The 23,370-nt window shown below is 42.6% G+C and overlaps 1 protein-coding gene across 10 annotated transcripts in view; it reads left to right on the forward strand.

The window, feature by feature from the left end:
• The window catches only part of UBR5 (ubiquitin protein ligase E3 component n-recognin 5), a 170,896-nt gene that overhangs the window by 73,053 nt on the left and 74,473 nt on the right, over nt 1–23,370 (forward strand). For all 10 annotated transcript variants that reach the window (XM_075920248.1, XM_075920252.1, XM_075920251.1 and 7 more), the window contains 4 exons: nt 3,991–4,108; nt 7,676–7,860; nt 19,021–19,130; nt 22,359–22,471. In XM_075920248.1, coding sequence (XP_075776363.1) covers nt 3,991–4,108; nt 7,676–7,860; nt 19,021–19,130; nt 22,359–22,471 — 526 coding nt within the window. The remainder of the gene's footprint in view (nt 1–3,990; nt 4,109–7,675; nt 7,861–19,020; nt 19,131–22,358; nt 22,472–23,370) is intronic.

Consider the following 23,370-nt stretch of genomic DNA (forward strand, 5'->3'; position numbering starts at 1 on the left):
GAAATTGTCTCCCTTTTCTATTCTGTAAAATGGGATACTGTGGCACGTTAAATTCCTTCCTTTTCAGGTGGGATAGTGATAGAAAAATTGATAAAGAAATTATTATAGGTCAGACTGGTTTTGCTAATAGTGCTTTGAAATGTAGTCGATTCTTACTGTACGATAGCTGAGGTGCAGCTATATAATACAACGAGGTGTCACTGATTGAAGCATCAAGGGTCTAAACCTGTTTTGTCAAGATCTATTTTCTTCATTGGATTCTGATGACTGGCTACATAGAGTATGAGAGTCTTGTTAAGAGGTATAAAATTTAGGACATTAGAATGAAACACTGTAATACAGATAACATAAACATAAGAACAGCCGTATTGGGTCAGACCAAAGGTCCATCTAGTCCAGTAGTCTGTCTTCCAAAAGTGGCCAATGTCAGATGCCCCAGTGGGAGTAAACAGAACAGGTAGTCATTAAGTGATCCTTTTCCTGTCATTCATCTCCAGCCCCTGACAGAGGCTAGGGTCACCATTCCTCCTACCCATTCTGGCTAACAAGTATTGATGAACCTAACCTCCATGAATTTATCTAGTTCTTTTTTGAACCCTGTTAAAGTCCTGGTCTTCACAGCGTCCTCTGATAATGAGTTCTAGAGATTGACTGTGCACTGAGTGAAGAAAAACTTCCTTTCGTTTGTTTTAAACCTGCTACCTATTAACTTCATTTGGTGGCCCCTAGTCCTTATGTTATGGAAACCAGTACATAACTTTTCCTTATTCACTTTCTCCTTACCTGTCATGATTTTATAGATCTCTATCATACCTCCCTTAGTCACCTCATTCCTAAATTGCAAAATCCCAGTCTTTTTAATCTCTCTTCATATGGCACCCATTCCAAACCACTAATCATTTTTGTTGCCTCTTCTGAAACTTTTCCAGTGCAAGTATAGCTTCACATCTGTACATAGTATTCAAGATGTGGGCATATCATGGTTTTATATGGAGACAATACGTTCTACTCTGTCTTATTCTCTGTTCCTTCTTTTAATGATTCCTAACATTCTATTTGCTTTTTTGATGGCTGCTGCACATTGAGTGGGTGTTTTCAAAGAGCTGTTCACAATGGCTTCAAGGTCTCTCTCGAGTGGTTATAGCTAAATTAGTTCCCATCATTTTGTATGCATAGTTGGGATTACTTTTTCCAATGTGCTGTGCTTTACATTTATCAACATTTAAAATTCATTTGCCATTTTGCTGCCCAATCATCTAGTTTTATGAGATACTTTTGCATCTTGTCACAGTCTGCTTTGGTATTAACTATATTGAGCAGTTTAGTATCATCTGCAAATATTGCCGCCTCACTGTTGACCCTTTTCTCCAGATTATTTATAAATAGATAAAATAGGATTGGTCCCAGTATGGAGCTTTGGGAGACACCAAATGTGGGGCAGCTGGTGTTGCCTGCCCAGCCACGACCTTGGTAGTTGGAGGTGGGGCGGGACTGAAACATACCACCCTGCGCTTGGGAGGCTGATGCCTTATACCCAAGGCCACTGGCAGACCCACTCAACCTCCCTGACTTCAGCAGGTGCCGACGACAGATCCAAATGTGGGGCAGCTTGTGTTGGCTGCCCTGCTGCAACCTCGGTAGTTAGAGGGAGTGGTGGAAGTATGGACCCTTGTGAGACACCACTAGTTACCTCTCTCCATTCTGAAAACTAACCATTTATTCCTGCCCTTTGTTTCCTGTCTTTTAAGTAGTTATCAATCCATGAATGGACCTTCCCTCTTATCCCATGGAAACTAACTTTACTTAAGAGCCTTTGGTGAGGGACCTTGTCAAAATCTTTTTGGAAATCGAAGTACACTGGAACTCCATTGTCCACATGCTTGTTGACTCCCTCAAAGAATTCTAGCAAATTAGTAAGGCATGATTTCCCTTTACAGAAACCATGTTGACTTTTCCCAACAAATTATGTTCAGCTATGTGTCTGACAATTTTATTCTTTATTATGTTTCAATTTGCCCAGTACGGACGTTAGACTTCCCAGTCTGTAATTGCAAGGAACACTCTAGAGACCTTTTAAAATATTAGCATCACATTAGCTATCTTCCAGTCATTAGATACAGAAGCTGAGTTAAAAGATAAGTTACAAACCACAGTTAATAGTTCCACAATTTCACTTTTGGGGTCTTTCAGAACTCTTAGGTGAATGCCATCTGGTCCCAGTGACTTGTTACTTTGAAGTTTATCAGCTTGTTCCCAAACCTCCTCTAATGATACCTCAATCTGGGATAATTCCTCAAATTTGTCACCTAAAAAGAATGGCTCAGGTTTGGGAATCTCTCTAACATCCACAGCCATAAAGACCAAAGCAAAGAATTTATTTAGTTTCTCCGCAATGACCGTATTGTCTTTGAGTGCTCCTTTAGCATCTCAATTGTCCAGTGGCCTCATGGGTTGTTGAGCAGGTTTCTAGCTTCTGATGTACTTGAAAACATTTGGCTAGCTGTTCTTCAAACCTTTTTGGTTTTCCTTAGTATATTTTAAGCTTACTTGGAAAGAGTATATGTTCCTTTCTGTTTTCCTTACTAGGATTTCACTTCCACTTTTAAAGAATGCCGTTTTCTTTCTCACTGCTTCTTTTAATTGGTTGTTTAATCCATGATGGCACTCTTTTGGTTTTCTTTCTGTATTTTTTAATTTGGAGTATATATTTAAGTTGGCTCTCTGTTATGGTATCTTTGAAATGTCTCCATGCAGCTTGCAGGATATTACTTTGGGCATTCTACCTTTTTAATTTCCATTTAACTAACCTCTTCATTTTTGTGTAGTTCCCCTTTCTGAAATTTAAATGCCACAGATTGGACTGCTGAGGTTTTTTCCTCACCACAGGGATGTTAAATTTTATTACATTATGGTCACTGTTTCCAAGCAGTCCAGTTATATTTACTTCTTGGACCAAATCCTGTGCTCCACTTAAGACTGAATCAAGAATTGCCTCTCCTCTTGTGGGTTCCAGAACCAGCTGCTCCAAGAAGCAGTCAGTTAAGGTGTCAAGAAACTTTTTCTGCATCCTGTCTTGAGGTGAAGTGTTAATATGAGGAGAGTTGTAATCTCCCACTGTTACTGAGTTTTTAAATTTTTTTTATCGCCTTTCTAATCGTGCTTAGCATTTCATAGTCACTAACGCTGTCCTTGTCAGGTGGTTGTAACAGATCCATCCTTACTGCTATAATGAACAAAATTGTCTGGTGAAGTTGTTAACCGCCTTCCCAGAGCTTCAGGGGCTGGGGGAACTGACTGCATAGTGCCTGGCATGCTTCTGGGGCAGGGCCCAGGGCTGATGGCTGCAATGGCAGGAGGTATTTGGGACTCTGTTGGGGGTTTGTGTGGAAGGGGTAGGGTGAGGGGCTTTGGATGAGACCCTTGCTTTTTACCTGTGTGTGGCCTGTGGTTTTTTGTTTTTGTTTTTTTGTTTTTTCTGAGTGCCGGGCCCATTTTAGGAAAAAGTTTCCTCATCCCTGGTTTAGGGACTGGTTGCTAAAAGGCTGGTATTTGCTAGTTAATTATTTCTGCATTTGAAGAAATCTGTTTCAAGATTGTACTTGTTACTTGATTTACTCTTGGTACATGTTTGTATAATGCACATTCTATCTGTATTTAACATTGGAAGCATTGCAGAAGTACAAGTGCTTTTTTTTGTTTGTTTTTACCACCAGAATAACAGAGAGAGTTTGATTCTAGATTCTCTATTGTGGTATAGCATGCTGAGTTTTCAGTACAGGCTGTTAAAAATTTCACTGTGGAGTGAGCATTTCAGTATTTAAAGCATTTGAGAGTAAGGTGGAGTGAATATGGGACACAATGTTAATTTTACTGTGGGGTTTTGGTGGAGTTGTTTTATTGTTTCTGTGGTTTAAGTGGTAGACTTGAGACATTTAAGACTACAAACAGATGCTTCTTTTGTAATTGTTGACTTAATTTTTTTTCTCCTAGGGGAGTAGTTCCTTTTAGCCAAAGGAAGAAGATGCTAGAAAAGGCCAGAGCAAAAAATAAAAAGCCCAAGTCTAGTGCTGGAATCTCTTCAATGCCAAATATCACAGTTGGCACGCAAGTAAGTACAATCATTGCATTGTGAGTGGTCTTGAATATTTTGGGAAGGGAATACAGGTTGTCAAACATATCGGGATTAATTCACATTTTACATTAAGACAAAGTCTGTGCACAAAAATTGAACCACTTAACAATACGCATATAGTTAATGTTGCAACCCCCAGGTGTAGATGCAGTACTACTGGTATAGGTTCTTCCTGTAAATTTAGGCAAATAAGCTGTCAGAATTCCAGTTAACTAAACTACTGCCAGCTATTCAGGGGGCATTCCACTTAGGTGTCTGACAGAGGACTGAGACCTGTCTCAGAACGGGATCCCATGATCCTTTCTTTCCAGACGAAGGATGTAGGCTTCAGGTTTCTACAATTTTATTGCAATTATCTCAGCAGATCTGACTTTAGTTTCAGCACCCAGAGTCTTGTTTTAGGGACAATAACTGTGTTAACCAATGATCAGACAGCTCTCATAAACAGGGCTCAACAATTAGGGCGAGTAGATTTTAGGCCTGTGCGGCTGCACAGCGCAGCGTGCCAAACTGCGTGGCTGGCGAGCAGGGCTCGCTGCCGCTTGTCAAGCCCTGCTCATAAAGATAAATACAGTTTGTTTAGACTAAAAGTTTTACCAAGAAAACATCTTGTTCAGTTGACCAGTTAGTCATCAATCTCTCACATAGGGACCCTGACAGGGCTAAAGCACTTCAGGCCTTTTCTGTAGGGCCTGCTTCTCTTGTTCGCTGTCTCATGTTTTTTCTTGATTTGAGTATAACACTTCTGTTCATGGCTGATATTTTATACAGTGTCAAGTTCTTTGTGTCTCAGGCCTTTTACTAGGTAAAACTAGTACATGCTATTTTCCTTGAGGGAACGGAGAGTGAAACGTTCACAGACTTACTGGTCTTGTTTTACCAGTGAGAATTAGCATCAGTTATCCCTCACTGACTTTAATTCTTGCAGAAAATCCTTTAGCTCACCATTTGAGCCAGGAATAAAAATAACATTTTAAATTGATGCAGCTGTGTTTGAATATTCCCTGTGCCCATAACATATACATCTCAGTGCAATAGGTTAGGGTCCTACCAAATTCAAGGTCCAATTTCATGGGCATAGGATTTTTAAAAATCTTAAGTTTCCTGGCTTTACACATTTAAATCTGAAAGTTTACGGTGTTTGAAACCATGGGGATCCCAACCTAAAAGGAGATAGTGAGGGGGTTGCAAGAGTATTGTAGGGGCCGGGGGAGTCACATTACTGCCATCCTTAATTCTGTACTTCTTCTGGCAGTAGCACTGCCTTCAGAGCTAGGTACCCAGGCAGGAGCCACGTAGCTCTGGAGGGTGAACAGAAGTAAAGGTGGAGATACTGCAACACCTCTACAATAGCCAGATTTCATAGGAGAGACCAGTTTTATGGTCTCTTACATATTTTTCATGGCTATGAATTTGGTAGACCCTAGCAGTAGGCTTTGAATATTCTGTTTCCAAAGCATCACGTGTCAGCTAAGCTGTAACGGCTCACGGTCCCTTTTCTTAGGTATAACCACGTCCACCCATGGGGTTGTATAGATTTTACTACTTTGCTTAGGAACAGTGGATTAAAAAAGTAGACTGGTACAAAATTAATATGGCATACACATTGACTAGAAAAACTGGCAAACTCTAGGTCTCCTAACTGTAAACAGTGAATCATCGCTGAATGTCTGTTTCTGAATGCTACTGTTCTGCAGTGATCAGTATCCTGTGCTATTTAACTTTGTTGTTAATGCTCTGGAGGAAAACACAAAATCATCATTGATGGATTTTGCATATGTTATACAAATTGGGAGAGTGAACAGGTTTGAGAGGCTTGGATTGGTTGGTAATCAGAGCAAAAGTAGTTTCAGTATGCCTAAATGGAAATTTAGATATCTAGAAATAAAGAATGTAAGCCACACTTAAGAAAATCGGGGATTCTATCCTGGGAAGCAGTGGCTCTGAAAAAGATGTAAGGGCCATGGTGTATTACCTGGACATGAGCTCCCAATGCAGTACTGTGGCCAGAGGGAAGAATATGATCCTGGGATGCCTGGACTATGGATTTTTTAGAAGGACTGAAGAGGTTATTGTGCCTCTGTTTTTTACTGGTGCAGTCACTGCTGGAATACGGTGTCCAGTTTTTATGACTACTATTCAAGAAGGACGATAAAGTGATGAAGGTTCAGAAAAGAGCCATGTGAATGATTAAAGGATTAGAAAACATATCTTATAGTGAAAGATTCAAGGAACTCAATCGGTTCACCTTAACAAAGGGCAGACTAAAGGAAGATTTTATCACAATCTATAAATACCTACATGGGGAGCAAACATTTGATAATGGACTCTTCTTGCTGGCATGCAAAGATATAATGGTGACCACATGTTGAAGTGAGACAAATTTTAGACTGAGTTCGTATGAGTAAAGTTAAGTAGAAATAAGTCATACATTTTTAAGTGAGGTTAACTAGTCTCTGAAACAATTTACCAAGTATCATAGTGGACTCTTGAACATTAGTGATTTTTAAATCAAGATTGGATTTTTCAATAACATATTTTGCTGTTGTTAGAACTTCCCCCAAAATGATTTTTTATGACCTGTATCACACAGGAGATCAAAGGTGTCCCCCTCTGATCTTAGAATCTGTTTTTTTTGTTTTTATTTTTGTTTTTAAACCAAAGTAGATAAGTAAATCCATATGTGAATCAGGCCAGAGTCTATACTATTCTCTGAAACCCCAGTACATAGGTGTTAGGATCACCTGCATTTCTTAACAGCTGTGTATAATTCTGAACTGGAATCTTTATACTCAGCTCTGAAAACCAGGGTTTTTTTAAATTATTTTAACTCATCCCACTCTTTAGATACATTAGGAGTATAGAACAAACAATTTAGATTAGATAGTTTAATTTCCAACTCTCTTTCTCTTTAAAATCCGTGTACATGAGTTTTGCCCAAAATTTAATATTAATTGCTTTTAAAAGTAATAAAGAATGAATTATGGGCTTCAAGATTAGACATTTGATGTACTCTGTTGAGAACTACTTTTTAAGTCATTCACTATTAAACCCTGATCTGGCAAACACTTACTTTACTCCAAATAAATGTTTGCCAGATTGGAGCCTAAAATTATGTGAAAAGGTCCAAAAACAATCTTAAAACTCAGAATTGAGTGCTAAGTGATTATGATAATGGTGCTAGTCCCAACACCAGAACAGCAACTTTAAAAGGAGATGCTTTTTGGTCCTTATTGACTTACCAGTGGAGGATGGCACTTTTTTAGGAACGCTTTTTCCCATGATTCTTTTTGAGGCTGCTCCTTTCAGATTATAGCTGTTTGGTAAAGTCATATTTAAAATGGCCATTTTGATGGTTACATTAGTTCCTGTTTTTGTCTCCCTCGTTCCCTTGAGCTTTTCTTTTCCAATTCCTGGGGAAATGATACTTTGACAGAGCTGTATGTATGTTGAGTGTTTGCTTGTACTCTTTATCTGAATCTGTATCTTTCTTTATCTGATCTTACATAGAAATATGAACTTTTTTCTAACTTTTATCTACAGGTGTGCCTGAGAAATAATCCTCTTTATCATGCTGGAGCTGTGGCCTTTTCAATTAGTGCTGGAATTCCTAAAGTGGGTGTTTTAATGGAATCTGTTTGGAATATGAACGATAGCTGTAGGTTCCAGCTTCGATCACCAGAGAGCTTAAAAAACATGGAAAAAGCTAGCAAAACAACCGAGGCAAAGTAAGTACACTGAAAAGAATGTCATTATATTTTTAGAGTGAAAATGTACTAGTTAAGCAAAATATTGAGTGATACCAATTAGGGATGTAATAGTGTAATAGTTTAAATGATTAAATGATAAGCATGAGCTTATTGGCTACCGTAATGGTTACATGCCGGCTCCCAGCCTCGCTCCTGGGGAGTTGGCTACCACCCTGCACTACTGGCTCTGTATCAGAGCCTACGGCACAGGACAGCAGCTGGCTCCCTAGGAGTGGGGCCGGGAGCTGGCTGTCACTCCCCCGGGAGCTGTTGGAAAGCAGGAACTGGTGCATGCCAGGAGCCACCTTTAAAAGCCAGCTTCTGGCGTGCATTTGCTCCCAGGGAGCTGCCTGCCACCCTGTGCTGCGGGCTCTGCTGTATAAAGCTTATACTAGAGAGTCTGCAGCACAGCTGGCTCCCCAGGATTGGGGCTGGCAACTGAGAGCCAGCTCCCAGTTGGCGCTGGCTGCTAGTCCCACTCTTGAGGAGCTGGCTGTGCTGCAGACTCTGCAGTATAAACTTTATATTGCTGAGCCCATCGGTGGTTATGCAGTTATCTAATCAACAGCTTTTTAACATCCCTAATGTTAATTGAAAGACTAATTGAATCATGAGTTTGTGTTGCACTTTCATGGAGTTTGACCAGTTCTGGTGTAATTTTAAACAATTCCTTCAAATTCTGCCCGATATTGCTGTGAGCTGTTTCTTGACCTCACTGCTGGTGATTACCTGGCAAATAACTATTCAGTAAAATGGATTATTGTTGGGGTAATGAGTGTGACTAACCAGTTACAGAGTAGAACTTCAGAGTTATGAAAACTTTGGGAATGAAAGTAGTTCATAACTCTGAAATGTGTGCACCTCTAAACAAACGTTATGGTTCTTTCAAAGGTTTACAGCTGAACATTGACTTAATGCAGCTTTAAAACTTTACTATGCAGAAGAAATATGCTGCTTTCCCTTTTTTTTCTTCACGTTTAACACAGTACTGTTCTATATTTGCCTTGTGTATGGTCTCTGCTGCTGCCTGATTATGTATTTCTGGTTCCAAGAGGTGTGAGATTGACTGGTCAGTTTATAACTTTGGTATTTGTAACTGTTTCTACTGTAATCTTTTAATATTAAATCGATGGGATATAGCAACAATGCAGCATATGAAAAAGACTACTTTCTTGTGAAGGATTTTGAGACAACTGAATCTAAAGGTGAAATTAACAGTGATAGGGATCAGGATAGGCAAGCAAGCAAACAGGCATGACATTCCTACTTGCTGAAACTACTAAACCAGCGTTTCCCAAACTGTGGTCCGTGGCCCAGTACCGGTCCGTGGAAAAAAAATACCGGGCCTCAGAAAAATTTTTGTAAGAGAGCCCGCCTTGCTACCCTCAAACCCCAAGATGCAAGCTGCGCTGATGTTACCTCCCTCCTGGGACCAAGGAGGTAGCGCGGGCATCCTGCGGGGTCGGGGGGCAGATCTGCAACTGCGCGCCAGGTCCCGGAAGTGCACAGGCTGCTCTCCCTCTTGTCCCAACAGCAGGCCCGGTACCTAAAATGCCGGTCCATCGCACACTGGGGACTTTGTTCCCTTGCTGCCTTCCTGCATGCAGTGGAGTGGTGGGGATCCGGGACTGCGCCGGCTCCAGCTACTCGGGCGGCGCATGCTGGCGTGGGGAGCGGAGGAGCAAGATGCTTGCTGCTCAAGTGGCTGAGGTTGGCACGGTCCAGGATTCCCCCTCCCCTCGCGCAGGAAGGCATTAGGCGTGCAACGGACCAGTGTGTCATGTACCACACCGCTGTTTGGGGGATGGGAGTGCAGCCCGTGCACTTCCTGGGCCTTGGCAGCTACAGGATCCCCAGGTATCGGTCCCTGTCCCGTTCCCCTCCCCCCAGACCTCCACAAGCACCCTGCCCCAGCACCCACAAGCACCCTGCCCCAGCACTCATTGGCACCCTTCCCCAGAACTCTGTCCCAGCACACACAAGCACTGTTGGGGCCACATTAGTGAAGTTTGAGGGGTTTGGAGGGGTTGTGTTTTTGTATCTCTCTTGTGTGGCCGCGACTGACTTTTCTGTGGGCTAAAGTTGGCACTGGGGGCTTCGGGAGGACCAGAAACAATTTATTTGCATATTCATCATTTGTTTAATGATGCACCCTTAATAAGGCGCCCTTATTGACTAATTGCATCGATTATTCAATTAGCCAACTAATCTAAATTTAACATCCCTACTCCAGTCTTCTCTGGTACCAGTAGGATTACTTGATGCAAGAGGGGAAAATGGATTACTGGGATAGCTCTTTTGTCAATGTCAGGTGGTCACCATATTTGTTTCAGTCTAGTTAAGCCAGTACATTTTATGCCCTACTTGTCTATTGGATCACTTGGCTGTGTTCATCTCTTCTCTTTACCCTGCTTGCCTTTTCAAAATCAATACAAAATGTTTTTAATTGTATAGTACTTATTTGAAAATTTCCAAAAATTAATGGACTTGTCATTTTGATACGGTTTTGGGCTTGCCTTGGCGCACAAGTCTGTAGTTGCTAAATTGCTTGGGTGTTTCCTCAATTCTTATTCAGATCCATTATTTGGAAAGTTGACATATAATAGTTAGCATAGTGTCATTTTTCTCCCTCTTTACGGTATCTACCATATGGCCACACAGCCATTACTTCGTCCTGGATAGTGAAATGATAACCTGCCAAATGTCACTACTGCATTGGGCACTTTTCAAAGCATTGACTACTACTTTTTTCCTTTTTCCTAATGCTGTTGAGGTTAAATCAGGAGTCAGTAACCTTTCCAAAGTGGTTTGCCAAAATTTAATCCTCCCATCCTGGGCTGTGCCATTCTCCTGGGAGAGGGGAAGAGGCTCGCTCTACTGTTCCACCTCATGGACCACCTTTCTGTGGACCACCAGTTGATAATGGAAACTCACTGTTGATTACATAATTATGCCCAAGCCGTTTTGCTAGTGCCATAGCTAGAGAGCTTCATGATTGCTATGCAGCCCGGCTCTCCTCCTTCAGCCACTTCTCCAGCAGGTTGCCCAGCACCATGTTGATCCAGGGCCTGGTGGGGTTGGGCACGTCAGTAGCAGTACATTGGAGCTGATGGCAGTGGCCACAGTCGCTGGACTTGGTGCAGCAGTGGCAGCAAGTGTGGTCATAGTGCAGGGCCACTGGCTTACACACCAACCACCAGCACAGGGGACAGCCAGGCAGGGGTCACCCAGCGCCTTGCCTGCTCCCTCAGGGCCGCTGGTAGGCCAGGACAGTAGGCACAGCACCTTCTTGCAGGCTGAGCGCCAATCTCTTGGCAAACTCCCACAATTCCTTGGGCTTCAGGTGGGTCAGCTGGGCGGTGGTGCTGTAGGCTTCCAGAGCCTCAGCCATGTGGCTGGCATGGGCCAGTGTGTCCTGCTGGCACAGACAGAGGTCTTGCTTGGGCTGTGGCAGCTCGGCCAGCTGTGAGCCCTTTAGCTCCATGCCGCCTGCTCTGCTCACTGGCAGCTCCAAAGTGTGGAGGTCCCCCTCCATCAGCAGTGGCAGTGACCTGCAGGAGTAGGTGACGCAGCCGACCGGGGGCTCTGTGCGACAGAGGCAGTCCCATCGGGGGAGGGAGGGAGCTGTGTGGCGCATGGTGGTGGGGTAGTGGGTGGCGGAGTGGCCAGAAACTGCAGGCTACTGGAAACTGGCATATGGATTGGGGAGGAAGAAGGCTGTTGTGCCACCCGAGGAACAGTGGCATGGAGTCTTTTCTCAGTTGCTTCTTCCAATCAAGTAGTGAAATGTCTGGCATGGCTTTCTGGGACACATGGTCAGCATAGGTCTGGCGGAGAGGCTTGTGTGCCAGTGAAAATTGGCTCACGTGCTATAGGTTGCTGACCCCTGGGTTAGATGTTCCCACTAATATTCCTCTTTCTCATATCATCCTGCTTTTGACTAATTTCCTCCTCCAAGTCATTGCTAGTATAGCTCAGTTATAAAGAATGAAGGTAGTCTCTAGGAAATTCAATAACGTGTTTTTCAGCCTATGGCTCTTGAATCCTTGAGGGTCCATGGACTGTCTGATTTCCAAGGAGGTTCATTCCTCCATTTAAAATTTTTTAGGAGTCTGCAAATGGAAAAAAAGTTGAAAACCGCTGCAGTAAAATAAGTGAGAACATTCAAGGTAATGTCCTTATAGTTTTCAGAGGGTATTAGTGTACTTTTTAATTAAAAAATATACAAACTTATTTTTTGGAATATATTTACTTTCCTAAATAGGAATGATAGCTTTTAATTATTATTAGTGAGGGACTGAAATTGCACCACATCTGTTACAATTACAAGTACATTGATCTGTAGTATTCTCTAATTTTTGGATAACAGATAACAAGTTAACACAATTTAAAATAAAAATGTCTTCCTCATACCCTTGAAAGGTGGTAGCTGACTTGGCTATATTGCTTTTGGATTCAGTTATTGAATTATTGGTGTATTCAGGCCCGGGCCTTAGAGCAAAGCGGTTGTCTTGAGCCTCTCGCCTTCAGGGCACTGCTGACCTGTGCCCGCCCATCCCCGGCTTCTCACTCGCTGTCCTCGCTCGCCAACCACAACATGACTCCTTGGGCCTTGCAAACTCTTTGGCCGGGCCTGGGAGTATTTGATCATTTAATATTTGAGACCATATTTGTTGCTTTAGCTTTTATTTGCTGGAGACTAAATATCATTTCCAGCTGTTGGTGGTGCTTGGATGGAGCAATAAATGGTGCTCTTGCATACTCATAATATAGCTGGAGACTTGTAATTGGGCAAACCTGTTAATATTTTTAGTGGAACATGGCTGCTAACTAATAACTTCTTGTTCTAGCTTGACATGACACAATTGAAGGGGAAGGAAAAACACAGTCCAAAAGGGGTTATTCAGTTACTTTATCAATTGGACATGTTGAATTTTTATTTTGAGAGCTTTGAATTGGTGATGCCAAAGTATAAAGGAAAAAAGCTTCCAAGTTTTTTTCCTTTATATATTTTGACATTACCAGTTGGATGTGATCAAACATAGAATCATAGAACTGGAAGAGACCTCAGAAGGTCATCAAGTCCAGCCCCCTGCTCTAGGCAGGACCAATTCCAACTAAATCAACCCGGCCAGGGCTTTGTCAAGCCGAGACTTAAACACCTCTAGGGATGGAGACTCCACTACTTCCCTAGGTAACCCATTCCAGTGCTTCACCACCCTCCTAGTGAAATAGTTTTTCCTAATATCCAACCTGGACCTCTCCCACCACAACTTGAGACCATTGCTCCTTGTTCTGCCATCTGTCACTACTGAGAACAGCCTCTCTCCATCCTCTTTGGAACCTCCCTTCAGGAAGTTGAAGGCTGCTATCAAATCCCCCCTCACTCTTCGCTTCTGCAGACTAAACAGACCCAAGTCCCTCAGCCTCTCCTCATAAGTCATATGCTCCAGCCCCCTAATCATTTTGGTTGCCCTCCGCTGGACCCTCTCCAATGCATCCACATCCTTTTTGTAGTGGGGGGGCCTAGAACTGGACACAATACTCCAGATGCGGCCTCACCAAAGCTGAATAAAGGGGAATGAGGACATCTCTGGATCTGCTGGCAATGCTCCTCTTAATGCAACCTAATATGCCATTAGCCTTCTTGGCTACAAGGGCACACTGTTGACTCATATCTAGCTTCTCATCCACTGTAACCCCCAGGTCCTTTTCTGCAGAACTACTACTTAACCGGTTGGTCCCCAGCTTGTAACTATGCTTGGGATTCTTCCGTCCCAAGTGCAGGACTCTACACTTGTCCTTGTTGAACCTCATCAGATTTCTTGTGGCCCAATCCTCCAATTTGTCTAAGTCATTCTGTACCATATCTCTGCCCTTAAGCGTATCTACCTCTCCCCCCAGCTTAGTGTCACCCGCAAACTTGCTGAGGGTGCAATCCATCCGCTCATCCAGATCATTAATAAAGATATTGAACAAAACCGGTCCTAGAACCGAACCTTGGGACACTCTGCTAGAAACCGACCGCCATCCTGACATTGAGCCATTGATCACTACCCGCTGGGCCCGGCCTTCTAGCCATCTTTCTATCCATCTTACCGTCCATTTATCCAATCCACAGTCCCTTAACTTGCTGGCAAGAATATTGTGGGAGACCGCATCAAAAGCCTTTCTAAAGTCAAGGTATATCACATCCACTGACTTCCCCATGTCCACCACGCCAGTTACCTCATCATAGAAGCTAATCAGATTGGTCAGGCATGACTTGCCCTTTGTGAATCCATGCTGACTATTCCTAATCACTTTCCTCTCATCCAAGTGCCTCAATATGGATTCCTTAAGGATTCCTTCCATGATTTTTCCAGGAACCGAGGTAAGACTGACCGGCCTATAGTTCCCTGGATCATCCTTCTTCCCTTTTTTGAAGATGGGCACTACATTTGCCTTTTTCCAGTCATCCGGGATTTCTCCCGATCTCCACGACTTTTCAAAGATAATAGCCAAAGGCTCCACAATGACATTTGCCAACTCCCTCAGTACCCTTGGATGCACTAAGTCCGGACCCATGGATTTATGTACGTTTAGCTTTTCTAAATAGTTCCTAACCTGTTCTTTACCCACCACGGGCTGTCCATCTTCATTCCATCTTGCGTCACTTAGCGCGTTAGTCCAGGAGCCGACCTTGTCCGTGAATACAGACGCAAAGAAAGCATTGAGTACTTCAGCTTTCCCCACATCATCTGTCACTAGGTTACCTCTTTCATCCATTAGGGGCCGCACACCCTCTCTGATCACCACCTTCTTGTTAACATGCCCGTAGAAACCTTTCTTGTTATCCTTTACATCCTTAGCCAGTCGCAATTCCATTTGCGCTTTCCATTTGCGCTGATAACCCCCTGGCATTCTCGAGCTATACCTTTAAACTCCTCCCTGGTCATTTGTCCAAGTTTCCACTCTTTGTAAGCTTCCTTTTTGTGCTTAAGTTCACCAAGGATTTCCCCTGTACGCCAGTCCGGTCTCCTACCATGTTTGCCTCTCTTGCTACACGTCGGGATGGTTTCTTTCTGTGCCTTCAATAAGGCTTCTTTAAAATACTGCCAGCTGTCCTGGACTCCTTTCCCCTTCATGTTAACATCCCACGGGATTCTTCCCATCAGATCTCGGAGGGAGTCAAAATCTGCTTTTTTGAAGTCCAAGATGTGTATTTTACTACTCTCTTTTCTTCCTTTCGTCAGGATCCTGAAATCTACCATCTCATGATCACTGCTTCCCAGGTTGTCACCCACCTCCACTTCCCCTATTAGTTCCTCCCTGTTTGTGAGCAGAAGGTCAAGCTGCGCACGGCCCCTGGTCGGATCCTTCAGCACCTGTGTCAAGAAGTTATCCCCAACATTCTCCAAAAACTTCCTGGATTGCCTGTGTACTGCCGTATAGGTTTCCCAGCAGATGTCAGGGTGATTTAAGTCCCCCACGAGAACCAGGGCCTGCGATCTGGAAGCTTCGCTCAATTGTCCGAAGAAAGCCTCATCTACCTCATCCACCTGATTCGGTGGCCTGTAGCAAACACCAACCACAACATCAATGCTGTTGTTTGCTCCTTTAAACTTAACCCATAGACTCTCAACAGCTTTTTCTCCCTCTTTATACTGGAGTTCAGAGCAATCGTAGTGCTCTTTTACATATAGTGCAACTCCTCCTCCTTTTCTCCCCTGCCTGTTGTTCCTGAACAGTCTATACCCTTCCATGACAGCTCTCCAGTCATGCGAGTCATCCCACCAAGTCTCTGTTATCCCAATTAAATCATATTTCTTGGTCTGGGCCAGGGCCTCCAGTTCTTCCTGTTTGTTGCCCAGGCTTCTCGCATTAGTGTACAAACACTTCAGGTAACCTGTTGATCGTCCTATCTTCTCCATTCGAAACATGGGTCCTCCTTTCTTGCCCCTTCCTTTCTGCATTTCTTCCCGGTATCCGACTTTCCCACTCCCCCCAGGGTTTTGGTCACTCTCCCCTGATGAACCTAGTTTAAAGCCCTCCTCACTAGGTTTGCAAGCCTGCCCGCGAAGATGCTCCTTCCTCTCTTCGTTAGGTGAATCCCATCTCTTCCTAACAATTCTTGCACCCGGAACAGAGTCCCATGGTCGAAGAAACCAAAGCCCTCTCTGCGACACCATCTGCGCAACCACGCATTTACGTCCTCAATTCGACGATCCCTACCCAGTCCTTTCCCTTCAACAGGGATGATGGAGGAGAATACCACTTGCGCTCCAAATTCTTGGATCTTTCTTCCTAGCGCTACATAATCCGCAGTAACACGCTCAAGATCTTTCTTGGCCGTATCATTAGTTCCCACGTGGAGAAGCAGGAAGGGGTAGCGATCCGAAGGTTTGATCAGCTTGGTAAGCATCTCCGTGACATCCTGAATGCGAGCTCCCGGTAAGCAGCACACCTCTCAACATTCCAGGTCCGGACGGCAGAGGGATGGCTCAGTCCCTCTTAGGAGGGAATCCCCAACCACCACCACCCGTCGTTTCCTTTTGGGCGTGGTGGCCGTGGAACCCCCATCCGTAGGACTACGCATCCCATGCCTTCCAGTAGATGGTGTTCCCTTCTGGTTTCTTCCTTGTGAGGTCCCTGCCAGAGCTTTCAGCACTGCAGAGCCTGTGGAGAGAGCTTGAAAGCGATTGCTTACCTCTATAGTATCAGGGGATTCCCGTGCTGGCCTTTTTCCCCTTCTAGAAGTTACATGCTGCCAGTTCTCTTCTTGGTCACGTATTGCCCTCTCTGGCTCTTCTGCCTGCCGTGCTTGAAGGATTAAATGCTGCCTTCTATCGAGGAAGTCTTCATCCTCTCTGATGAAGCGTAGGGTCGACACTTGGGCCTCCAGTCCTCTAATTTTTTCTTCCAAAATGTTGACCAGCTTGCACTTGGTGCAGATGAAATCCGTTCTTTCTTCCGGGAGGAAGACAAACATGGCACACGCTGTGCAGGTAACAACAGCAGACCCATCACCAACCATCGCTGCTGTCCTGGAAAAGGGATTTAAAAAGAAAGGCAAGAGAACCTCCCGCCCTTCCCTCTCCCCTTCCGAACTCCCTCTCAAAACTCCCTGTTAGCAATCACCTGTTCACAAGCTCCTTGGTCGCTTGCCCACTGCCTTATAAACGCCCTTCCCCCACCAAGGCTCAGCCAATCAGCAGAGGCTTCTAGAATTCAAACTTTAATTAGAAGCCAACAGTTTCCACTTGCCAATCACAGCCAATCAAGGGGAGGGAGAGGGCAGAGGGGAGGTGGGGGAGAAAAAAAAAAGCCTCACTCTCAAACACAGGGGGAAATAAATAAATAAATAAACAAAAAAACAAAAAAGAACACACACCAACCCTCACTCACAAACACAAGCTCAGCACACAGCAAGAAAGCCCCAAACACAACCCCCACTTCCCTCAAGACTCCTGTATCTGCTTCTCCTCTACCTGGAGAACTCCCTCTCTAAAGCCTCACTCAAACAGGGAAAGAAAAAATAATTAAATAAATGAAAAAAAAAAACCCCCACACCACCACACACCAAACAAACACAAGCTCAGCATACAGTAAGAAAGCCCCAATAACAAAACACACTTCCCTCAAGAGTCCTGTATCTGCTTCTCCTTCACCTGTAGAACTCCCTCTCAAAACTCCCTGTTAGCAATCACCTGTTCGCAAACCTTAACTAATGAGCGAAATCTGCAGTGTTTGTTATTCCATCTCAGAAAAAAAACTCAGATTTGCTGGTAAAAACCTGCATTTTCAAATTGTCTAAATGTGTACACATTTGAATTGCATCAAGATGTTATTGCAAGTGTTTGAAACTATGGACACTAAAGCAACATGACTATAGATTGGACCTCTATAGTCCGGACTTGACTCGTCTGGCATCCCTATGGATACTCCTGAGCTGAAGCACTCACGGGGGGGAAAAGCCAGGGGCCCTGTGCTCAGCAACTCCTCCGCTGCCCTCCCAGAACTTGCAAATGCTGCAAATAGCTCATTTGCTGTGTTGAAGCTCAGAGAGGGACAAGCTGTGATTTTGGGAGGGGAAAGGGAGAAACTTGTGGGAAGAGGCAGAGGGTGGCTGTGGAGCCCTGTGTCTGGGGCCTGGTAGCAGAGCTAGACAGCTGTGGGGCTCGATGAGCTCCTGGCCCTCAGCTGTAGGGTTTCCGCTGCCACTCTGTATCTTCCCTCTCCTCACACTTCTCCCCTCCCCTCCCCCAGCTTCTGCTATCCCTGTTCCTGCTCAGTCAATGCCAGCCCCTCTGTTGCCACTGGACAGAGCCTTGCAGTTGATGGTGGCAGAAAGGCCGGCATCGATCTACCCTGTCCAGCAAATTGCCTGGTTTGGGGCCGGTCAGGTGCTGGACTAGGGAGCTACAACCTGTGTTATGTGAAGATTCAGACTCTTTTGTGTACTGTTTCATAGTGGTAATAACATTTTATACTTGAACAATTATGTATTTTAGTAATCTGGAAATTGCTTCAGTTTTGGTAATTATATTGTGAAAAGCTATATATGGTAGTCTCTCCAAAGTTAGTATTCCATTAGTTTCTATTATAAATTGCTTTTAGCCCTCAGTAACTCTGATTTGAAGAAACTGGTTTGAAGAAAATCTTCACTTACCCTAAAAGCAAATTTTCTGTGAAGAAACAAAAGAATACAAAATTGCCAACAACTATTTTGAGTGATAGGTCACTCTCAAAATGAAAATAAAATACATCTTTCTCTCCTTCCCACCCCATCCTCCCAAGAGTTCATATTTGGGGATATTTTAACATTCAGAAATACAGGATTTAAACTCTGCATTTAGGACAGTTATACAGCCAGCTCCTTAATGAAGGACTTAGCATTATCGCTAGACATTACATCTTTATCCTAGTAGCACTATTATGGGATATGTTAAAAACGTAGAAATAAATTAGCATCTTACCATTTAATTTCTAAATTAATCAATCTATTTCTTTAAGTGTTTGCAAAATAAAAGTACTTTTAGCTCTTACACAGATTATAATATGAAATGCTTGGCTTAGGTTGGCTTTTTGTTGAGCAAGACCAAGAAACTGTATAAACCTTGAAACTTAATTAAATATAATTAAATTATTAAATCCTAGGCCTGAAAGCAAACAGGAACCAGTGAAAACTGAAATGGGGCCACCACCATCCCCAGCTTCTACCTGTAGTGATGCATCTTCAATTGCAAGCAGCGCATCAATGCCATACAGTAAGTTTTTCATTTTAGTAGGGCACTGTCTATATAACTTGTTTATATATCACAGTTATACTAAACCTGTCACTGTGTGTATGTATGTTTTAATTTATCTCTGGCATTGACAAGTGCTCTTAACAAGCCAATTCATATCAGTAAAAGGCAGATGTCCTATGAAGAGTGTATTTAACAGATCTTTGACAATGTAACTTTCTGACTCTCTCCAAGTACATTTTTTGTCCTAAGTACAGATCACTCTTTAAAAAAAAAAAAAAAAAAAAAAAAAAGTTTGACGATGGTCTTTAATCCACTTTTGCACAAACTTCAGATTTGATAGCGTTCTTCCAATATACAATTTTAGAATAAACAGTGGGAGTTTAGTCCTGGGTATCTTAAAGTAAATATGGTAAATTTCAGTCATGGAACTTGTTGCAGATTTATACAAAAGCCAGTAATTGTATGATGCTCATCTGGTAGAAACGCTGTCATTAGTTATACAGAGATGTCCATTATAACCTGTTTTCATATGTTTAGAACTTCCTAGACTGAAAGTCTCTAAGGATATACTGAAGGGCCACATAATTACCTAAATTAGGGTATGTCTACACTACCACCCTAGTTCAAACTAGGTTGGTAATGTAGGCAACCGGAGTTGCAAATGAAGCCCGGGATTTGAATTTCCCGGGCTTCACTTGCATCTTGCCGGGCGCCGCCATTTTTAAATGTACGCTAGTGCGAACTCCGTGTCGCGCGGCTACACGCGGCACGGAGTCCGCACTAGCGGACATTTAAAAATGGCGGCGCCCGGCAAGATGCAAATGAAGCCCGGTAAATTCAAATCCCGGGCTTCATTTGCAACTCCGGTTGCCTACATTACCACCCTAGTTCGAACTAGGGTGGTAGTGTAGACATACCCTTAGAGAACTTTAGGTTCAGACCTACAATACTCATTTATTGGTATAGCCACACAGTTTTAATACTATTTCTTTTGACTTTAAAGATTTCAGCCCATAGCTACCTGTTTAATCTTCCTTTGTAGAAAAGTTTAAGCACTAAAATCTTTCAGTGTTCATGTAGTTACGCTTCAGATTTTCCAGCTGTTAAAAGACCGCATGTTTTCAGTGACGTGCTTATATATTCATGTGAATTTTAAAGCTGTGAGTGCAGAGATAAAAATGTGTAGAACTTATAAACTTTTTTTTTCCTATTTATTTTTAAAAGTACAAAATCATATGTTCATGTAGGATTGGTTAATATGAACTCTTAAAGTTAAGGAAGAAAAGGGAAGAAAATATTAGTTAACTCAGCCATATTCAGTATTCCCTCCAAGATTTTCCATCCATGAGCGGAGTGAGTTTCATTACGTGAACCGATATTGAGGTTGTGTGCGCCACTGTGGCACCCGCCAGTTAGTAACAGATATTATATTATTAAATCAATAAAATAAAATGTTATAAAAGAAAAAAATACAAAAATGAGATAATTAACAAGGTACGTGACTTTATTTTTTGAATATGAAATCAAATAAAAAGAAAATTAATACTGCAAAACGTTCAGTTAGCAATTTGGTATCTTACATGTATCTGTTCCTCTGAGGCAAAAACAAAATTGTCCATCACCTTGATATAGCAAACAAAATATTTTATGATTAGTATCAATACATGAAATGAAATAGTTGTTGCACTTCATGCTTGAAATTAAAGATTATTTAATCGGTTCATTTCTGAGAATTCCCTATTATCTAGGAAACATGGTTTTTAAATATTTCAGTTGTTTACGTATCACAGATCTTTCATTCTTCAAAGCTGGTCTAATTCAGCTCTGTGGAAAGATTGAGGAATGAAATCCTTCTGTATATTTTTATTCATTTATTTTTTATTTCTGTGTCTAAGCAGTGTCTGAGTAACATGGTTAGACAGTAAGCTTCAGCATGGTAGTACCAAGTTAGCACAGTGTCGTTCTTAGATGTGGATTGCTCTCTCTTATAAGTGCTTCCTGCCTTGTACCCTGAACAGGAGTAAAGTAGCTGCAGTTACCTGGGGGAAAAGAGGAAGGGGCAGAGGAGTGTTTTTTTTTTGTTTTGTTTTGTTTTGTTTTTTAAAGCAGCCCAACAAAGCTTGGGTCTTCCGCCATAAAGCGGGAAGGGGCAGGGAACACACAGCAGCTGGCTGCTCAGGCTTTTTTAAAAAAATAGTCTAACAAAATGAATGCTGCTGGAGAGGGGGGAGGGGGCAGGGGACACAGGGCTGCCAAGGTGTGTGTTTTTTTTTTTTTTTTTTTTTTTTTTAGAGCAGACCAACGAAACATGGGGCTGCTGCTGAAGAGAGGGGAGGGGGAGGGGACAGGGGGCACAGAGCTGCATGGAAGGCTGTTGCTTTTTTAAAGCAGCTCTTACATTCCCCCATCTCTGTTCTTCCGCCTTCTCTTCTTCCCCCCTCCCCCCCAGGCCCACCAGCTTACTTTTTTTCACTTCCAACTACAGTGTCAGGAGCAGTCTGGAAGAAGTACCTCATTAGTGCAGGGCTTCAGGCTCGCTGCTGTGCGGCTCTGCTAATGAGGTGGGCGGGTCTTTAATTCTTCCTGCACGGCTGCGCAAGCATGCAGCCTACAGGGTATTATGGCCATATTACACTATTAACAAGAGTATACATATGCCTCTTAACATTTGCTTTTGAGATGTTGATCTTTAAATTTTTAACACTGCCACAAATACGTTGCAACCCAGGTCCAAAACGTTCTTTATCACCTTTACCACACTAATGTTGTTCTAGTCAACTCGCAAATAATGCCCTGGGATAATAGTTGGCAGAATTTTGCAAATAAATATGCCATATTTATTTATGTCTAAGTTAAGGATCTTGTTCTAACTTCATTTCTTATGTCCTTTATCGTAATTACAAGTTAAGGGTTTTTTAAGTTCTTCAGTACTCAGAATTTAACATAGGGAATAAACAAACGTGGCTAGGAATAAATTAACATCGCTTTAATAGACTATTTTAGTTCGTTTTTATTATGGAACAGCATTATAGTTTGATACAGATTTATTAGTAAAACCGTGTAAGCACTGTTAAGGAATTCAGTCAAGCTACTCTGATTTCAGGCAGTATTAGAATTGAACTAAATTTTACCTCTGATTTAACTTTTGATTTGAGTACTAGGCATAAAGTAAGATCTCTGCTATATTTAGATGCAATGTTCCACGTTTCAGATTTTTTGGTACTTATTATTCTGTTGTTGTCTAAGAACGACGACGGTCTACTCCTGCTCCGAAAGAAGAAGAGAAAGTGAATGAAGAGCAGTGGTCTCTTAGGGAAGTCGTGTTTGTAGAAGATGTTAAGAATGTTCCTGTTGGCAAGGTTTGTTTAAAATGAATTCTGATTGCTCTCGTTTTAATTGCTGTGTAACAGCCTTTTCTTTTGGTTGGCTGACTGTACAGTTGGTTTTACTTTGGTTGTAAAGTGACCCAGTTGGGGGCAGATGGAAGTAGTGTTGGTAGTGCTTCTTGTCAGTACAGCTTTTGTCAGATTTTAATATTTGTTCTTAACACAATCAAAGATGCTTATCAATGGCATACTAGGGATGTGAATGGTTAACCTTAGTGGTGAAGCTTACTGAGTAGTGGTTAACCATAACCTGGAAGCAGCTGCAGGCAGGGGGCTGCTGATTCCCAGCCCACGCAGACTTGTGGGCTGGAAGTTAGGCTCATGTGGGGCAGCAGGGCTGCAATTTCCACACTCCTCCCACCCCTTGCACAAAGCTGCTTACTCCCAGCCAGCAGAGATGGAGCGGCCTCTGCCCACAACATGGGCTGGAATGCGCCTCCTCGCCTCTGTTTAAGTCAAAATGCTGACTCTGAATGAAGTAATCTTTTATTTTCTCTGGACTTGAGCCAAGCCAAAAATTGCAAGGAAGGCACAGATTTTTGGTCTTTCTTGAAAATTTCCTACATTAGAGACAATAATATAGCCCCTGATGTCTAGCAATATCATGGTGAGTCAAATAAGCTTTATTTTTAAGACAACATTACCAGAAAATGTTTGAGCAAATCTGTTGATGAAGTGGGACCCTAGAAAATAAGAACATTAGGAGTAGAAATAAACTGACTTGATTACTGGAAACTGGGAATAATTATATTTAATTTTTTTTACTAAATGGTACCATCAGGGTATTTCCCACTTTATTTAAGAACACCTGTTTGGTCCTGTATACGTCTGAAAACTGGGGTACTTATCTTATCTTTTTTCTTTTTTTTTTA

Source organism: Pelodiscus sinensis, chromosome 2 (assembly GCF_049634645.1).
Source record: "Pelodiscus sinensis isolate JC-2024 chromosome 2, ASM4963464v1, whole genome shotgun sequence".
Lineage (NCBI taxonomy): Eukaryota > Metazoa > Chordata > Testudines > Trionychidae > Pelodiscus > Pelodiscus sinensis.